This window comes from Adiantum capillus-veneris, chromosome 11, assembly GCF_014529385.1.
Source record: "Adiantum capillus-veneris isolate H3 chromosome 11, ASM1452938v2, whole genome shotgun sequence".
NCBI lineage: Eukaryota > Viridiplantae > Streptophyta > Polypodiopsida > Polypodiales > Pteridaceae > Adiantum > Adiantum capillus-veneris.
This window is the reverse complement of record NC_140941.1, coordinates 151428450-151434449: the sequence shown is the minus strand read 5'-3', so window position 1 is coordinate 151434449 and position 6000 is coordinate 151428450. Positions and strand designations below refer to the sequence as shown.

General features: G+C 44.6%; 1 protein-coding gene across 1 annotated transcript; it reads left to right on the top strand.

The window, feature by feature from the left end:
- Positions 1 to 303: 303 nt before the first annotated feature.
- On the top strand, positions 304 to 4240 carry GUN1 (s uncoupled 1). Its single transcript, XM_086524104.1, has 5 exons — positions 304 to 2360; positions 2461 to 2735; positions 2825 to 3041; positions 3407 to 3603; positions 3694 to 4240. Exons 1-5 carry the CDS (start codon positions 648 to 650, stop codon positions 3923 to 3925), a joined length of 2634 nt encoding a protein of 877 aa, XP_086380230.1. The 5' UTR covers positions 304 to 647; the 3' UTR covers positions 3926 to 4240.
- Positions 4241 to 6000: the final 1760 nt, after the last annotated feature.

Sequence of the window (6000 nt, the reverse complement as noted above, 5' to 3'; positions counted from 1 at the left end):
TAACAGAGAGAGCGCACTTTACATGTGTCGAGAACTGCGAAATGAAGGCTACAGTCCAAAAATCCTCTGCGCACGATAAAGAGGGAGAGAGAAAGAGAGAGAGAGAGAGGCCGCCTTCGCAGAACTAGTATGTGTCAATGGTGGTATGGAAGTTTTATTGGTGAGGGAAGTACTATGAAGTATCTAGAGAAAAGGGCATCCAATGGTGAAGGGGGGAGGATATTTGATGGCTCTTTTTGAGCTGAAGTGGCAGCCACGCGGCAAAGGGGTAAGGCGAAATGATGTGGCGGGCTCCTCAACCAGTCAAATGGGCAGAGGACATGCTTCCCTCTCCTGTGTAGTAGGGATTGCCAAACCTTTCTGATTCAACGACCCTTCCTGCAAAATGGGATGAAGAACTCGAGCTGTCTCTCGAGATAAGCTGCGGCTGTAGCTACGGATTTGCTCATTGAGCACGTCACAGGTCGTTCCTCGTCCTCTTTTGCTACTTTCTTGTAAGTACCCGCGTCTGTGCACTGCTTACCATTGCTGCTGGGTTATGTCCTGGGTCTCTCTGTGAATCCGTGTACTCCCCCCCCCCCCCCCCCCCCCCGCCCCCCCAACCAAACGCCCTCGACGGATACCCTCAGATTTCCCGGCACATAGCCATGGCTAGCCAGGCCTTCCTATCCGCAGAGGCAGCAGCTACATCTTCAGTCAGTGTGGGCGCTGGAGCAAGCTCAGGCCATAGCCCTTTTTCCATTAAGGGCAGCACATCTGCCACCGCCGGAGCTTCTTCCTCCTCAACCAGGAGGGGGCAGCATGGCTTTGTTTCTACAGCGAGGGCGCCCCTTGAGCCCTCCGATGCATGGGGACCGTCTGCAAGATGTGTCAAAGTCCGTGGTGACATACGGGGGCCACCTGGTATTGTGGGGGGCCTCTCCATTGGTCATGACCCTTCCTTTCACCACTCTTCTGCTGTCCTCACCAATGATTTTTGTGGGCGCCGCTCTACCAGACAAGTGTCTAAGCTCCACTTTGGCAGACCTAAATTGCACCATAATAAGCATAGTCCTGATGCAAAATTAGCCCTTCAGGCAGTTCTTAGCTCACCCACTGCCACCAATGTGTCAAGCATCCTATGTCTTTGGTCTTCCAAACTCTATCCACAGGAAGACTTCGCATACATTCTTCGAGAGCTTGGTAATGCAGGTGATAGCTGTAAAGTAATTGCAAGCTACGAATGGGCCATAACGCAAGACTCTCTCAGAACTGAATGGTGCAAGTTGCTGAGTATCACTATCAGTACTCTCGGAAGGCTGGGCAAGGTGAGCCTTGCTCAGGAGACCTTTGACAAGGCTGTTTTGTCCGGCTTTGGCCGGAATGTGTATTCCTATTCTGCCCTCATCAGCGCATATGGACGAAGTGGACAGTGTGGCAGGGCCCTCCAGGTCTTTGAAGCCATGAAGAAATGTGGGTGTAAGCCTAACCTTATCACATATAATGCTGTCATAGATGCATGTGGTAAAGGTGGAGTTGATTACAAGAAGGCAATGAGTTTTTTTGAGGAGATGGAGAGGGAAGGTGTTGACCCTGATAGAATCACTTTCAACTCCTTGATTGCAGTCTGCAGCAGAGGGCATATGTGGGAGGAAGCACAGAAGACTTTTGAAGAAATGCAACGAAGGGGGATTGATCAAGATATATTTACTTACAATACAGTGGTAGATGCAGTTTGTAAGTCAGGCAAGATGGACCGAGCTGCTGCAATAGTTGCTAGCATGCACCGAAATTCTGTAAAGCCAAATGTGGTCACTTACAGCACTCTTCTTGATGGTTATGGAAAAGCCGGCCGGTATGTGGAAGCTGTTGCCGTGTATGAGGAGATGAAGAGCACAAAGATCGTCCCAGATAGGGTTTCTTACAATACCCTCGTGTACATTTATGCTAAATTGGGCAAATTTGAGGATGCACTTCTTGTGTGCAGACAAATGGAAAAGGCTGGATGGAAAAAGGATGCAGTGACATACAATGCCCTTCTGGACGCTTATGGTAAACAAGGGAAGTATCGAGAGGCATCTGAGCTTTTCAAGAAGATGAAATCAGAGAATGTATCTCCAAGTGTGTTGACATACTCCACATTAATTGATACCTTTTCTAAAGGGGGACTTCATAAAGAAGCTCTTCAGATCTTCAAAGAGTTCAAGGAAGCTGGGCTAAAGCTAGATGTTGTACTATACAGCTCATTGATTGATGCTTTGTGCAAGAGTGGTCTAGTTGATGATGCAACAAATCTCCTTGATGAAATGATTAGAGCAGGCATTCGCCCGAATGTAGTAACGTTCAATTCCATTATAGATGCATATGGTCGCAACAGGCAGGTAACGTCTTCTTCTTTTTCTCACAGTATATGCCCCTCAGTTTTGATGAGCATGGTGCTGCTTATAGTCTAGATGCTGACGTTCTCCTGATTCTATACAGACGGATGTCTCTCATTATCCTTCATGTGAGGAGGAGGCTGCAATGGTTCCTACAACCTCTGGTAAGGGAGATGTTACCACTCATGGCAGGGCCCTGGACTTCTCTGATTTGAGCATAAACAAGAGTGTCAAGAGTGATTCACTCTTGTACAGTGGTAATGTCAGAGAAACACCTCACAAGGACATCCTTGCAGCAGTGAGGGTGTTTCAGGAGATGTGGGAGCTGGGTGTTAAGCCTAATGTTGTGACTTTTTCAGCCATTCTTCATGCCTGCAGGTGATGATGTAAACTTAGAGAGATTGGCTATTGTGCTGAGTGTACTGAAGCTCACTTGCTTGGGTTCTGGATACCCATTGTTTTGGCAGTCGTTGTGCTTCGTTTGTTGAGGCCGCCTCCCTACTGGAAGAGCTACGCCAGTTTGATCGCAAGGTGTATGGAGTAGCACATGGACTGCTGATGGGATTCAAAACTCAGGTTTGGCAGTTGGCCAACGTGCTTTTTGATGAGGTGGCACGCATGGACCATTCAACAGCTGCTGCATTCTTTAATGCGCTGGCTGATGTCTTGTGGCATTTTGGTCAGGTTTGTACTGTTTCTTGTTTAAAAGATCACTGTTGAAAACTAGAAAATTATCGTTGTTTAGGTAGGAACCAGCCTTGTACAGGCTTCACATTGTGAACATGCAATCATTGATATGCACATGTACGCTAGCCATAGGCATTTTTCACGTCTTGAACAAATGCTGACTGATGTGCACATGTAAACTTCTTTTCTGGCAAATTATTTGAGTAATGACCTTTTTTTTTTGTTGGGGTTTTAGATGCTTGAGTGTATGCAAACCCTAGGTTGTGATCAGTTTTTTTGCTATGAGGACTTTTCTGTTTTGGATCATGCATGAGTCTTGGGCTTTTGGCAGAAATGATGGACGTATGTTTCTTATGTTGCAGAAAGAAGGTGCCCAAAAAGTGGTTCTTGAGGCAAGACGGCGTCAAGTTTGGGTACAGGCATGGCAAATGTCTGAGCACCAGTGTTGTCTTGACCTCCACTTGATGTCAGTGGGGGCTGCACAAGCTATGTTAAATTCATGGCTGTTGAACATTCGGGCTATCGTGTTTGAGGGTCATGAACTGCCAAAGCTTCTCAGGTACGTATCTTTCTATCTTTATGAATTGTGAGTTGCACCCAGGAAATGATCGTGGCAGTTGTCTTAACACACTTTTCACCCAATTTGCAGTATATTGACTGGTTGGGGTCGACATAGTAAAGTAGCTGGTGAATGTATAGTGAAGCAAGCTGTGGAGTCTCATCTTCTTTCGCTTGGTGCGCCTTTTAAGGTCGCCAAGTACAACGAAGGCAGGCTTGTGTCTACAGGCCCCATTGTTGGAGGGTGGCTCCTAGAACCTGGCACCCTCGAGCTTCTTGTTCTTCACGATACGCGATTAGATGCAACAGAAACAGCTGATTAATGGAAATCAATAGCAAAGTATACCAGTTTGAAGGTTCCTTCTGTGAGAGAAGGCTACCTTGTTACTTTAAATAGAATTTGCTAAACTACACAGGATATCTGCATCTGTTGATTAGAAAAATGAATGTATACTTGGTAACTCATTTTTTCCTTCACAATTTTGCCTTGGATTGAAACACAAAATTCTTCAGGTGTCTTATAAATGTACCTTCTGTAAGCCGATCATGTTGTAACTCATCTCCATTTTTACAGGCATTCAAAAGTTTGTGAGTTTGCCAAGTTAAGCTTCTGGCTGCCATTGAGAACGATTTAATAATTCAAGGGTGATGTGAATCAAATAAAGGATGATGTGAAATTCTCAAAGATAAATGTAAAGCTTTCTCAGTTTTGTTAAGTTTGCCAGCTAGTTTCCTTTGTTCTTTTCTGTTTGTTGTGCTTGTAGCTAATCCTCTCTTTGAATGCTACACTTTTAAGCTGGCAAATACTTTTTTTCTGTTGCTTTCTAAAGTGGTTTTCTCAAGTGTGGCTGTAGTGGCCGGTAGTAAAGAAGCATCTTGTCCAGAGTTTAGGTCATGTTGTAAACTGGAGCAAGACAGGGGTCTTATTTTGTACTAATGTCAAAAATAGACCAGGGAATGGTGTGTGATTATGATCAGGAGGTGAAGGGATGAAGCCTCACCTCATTTCCCTGAATATTGAGAGTATTGCCGAAGGCATCTGCCCCTTGTTAAATGTGACAATATAGTTGTCCAAGGAATATACTGTTGCTAGGAAAGTGTCACAATCAGAAGCCATGTGTGGAGTCAGTGTTACGTACAAATGTATTCTAATATGATTGTAACCTGAGCCGTCTTTTAATGATACTTATAGTCCCAGCAATTTCTAGTGTCCAACAATCAGGTTGAGGGATATCTCATATCACAGATAACGGCTGTTCAGTTGTGTTAATTTAAAACAAACATTGACTACTTTATTGAACTGAGTTGGTTCCTCAACAATGAATCTGGGGTTCTCAAAGAAATATCTTTGGATAGCCATTTTACCCAACTTGTTCACTAGGTGTGAGTGTTCGTCACATTTCACCGCAAAGCCCCTGTTCAATTGTTGTCTGGAACCTTGCACAGCGATGTCAGCTTATTAATCATCGCATCTTTTTGGAATTTTAAAGCAAATAGTTTCATTGGTTAAGGGTCAGTTATGCATTATTGTCTCGAAGGCATATTCGTACATGTAACAGCGCCAAAATACATCAAGATGCACCATATAAGAGTTCCTTTTGTAACGACATACTGTGACAGCATTTGGGTTAGGGTTTTCTGTTGAATTGGACTGATCCAAGGCTCTCTTGGAGAGTTGCTGGAGGGAATAATTGCCATGGGACTCAAGAGGTCTGTTTGGCATTCCTAGGACCCAGAACCTTAGTTTCCGTCTGTATGTTCTCTTTCTATAACATTTGCTTGCTCAATTTTGTTCTCTACGTTGCAGAATAACTGCTTGTGGAAATCCCCCATTCTTTGTTTTCAGTTCCAATTTGTTAGATTGCGGTCGCTTCTTCATTTTTGCATGGACTTTGGTGCAAGAGTTTGGTGTGTGCACCATCTTTTTGGAGATGCCAATACGATGGAATTTCTTCCAGTAAAAAGGAAGGTGAACATGCTATATGGAGATTAAAGTATGGGTGAGCACTGAGCTCATGATCACAGTAGCTTGCTAGCGAGCATTTTGAACATGCTGGCGAGACACTTGCACCAGCATTGGCTCACATAGTCAATAGCGCAACGAGGCAGGGATTCCCGGCTAGGTTGTCAGCCCATACTGAACTGTTGTATTAGTATTGAAAAGAAGAGACCCGACAAGGGTACACCAACCTAAATTATATTTTTACATCGAGAGTAATCATTGAGGAGGGTTAAGCAAGAAAAACACGATGTATTGCTGCTTTGTGGATCAGACATTTGATATTGTGCCACGTGAGAGACTGATGAGGAGGCTGTCGGGATCCCTGAAGTGATACGGTGGAGTAGTTATGGCCTAAATGAGACAATAAGGGACAGAATGTGATCCCCTGCCCCTGCA

Coding starts and splice junctions, on each gene's coding strand:
- GUN1 (XM_086524104.1), top strand. CDS start 648: ATGGCTAGCCAGGCCTTCCTATCCGCAGAGGCAGCAGCTACATCTTCA. Junction 2,736..2,824: donor GCCATTCTTCATGCCTGCAG/GTGATGATGTAA, acceptor TTGTTTTGGCAG/TCGTTGTGCTTCGTTTGTTG. Junction 3,604..3,693: donor GAACTGCCAAAGCTTCTCAG/GTACGTATCTTT, acceptor CCCAATTTGCAG/TATATTGACTGGTTGGGGTC.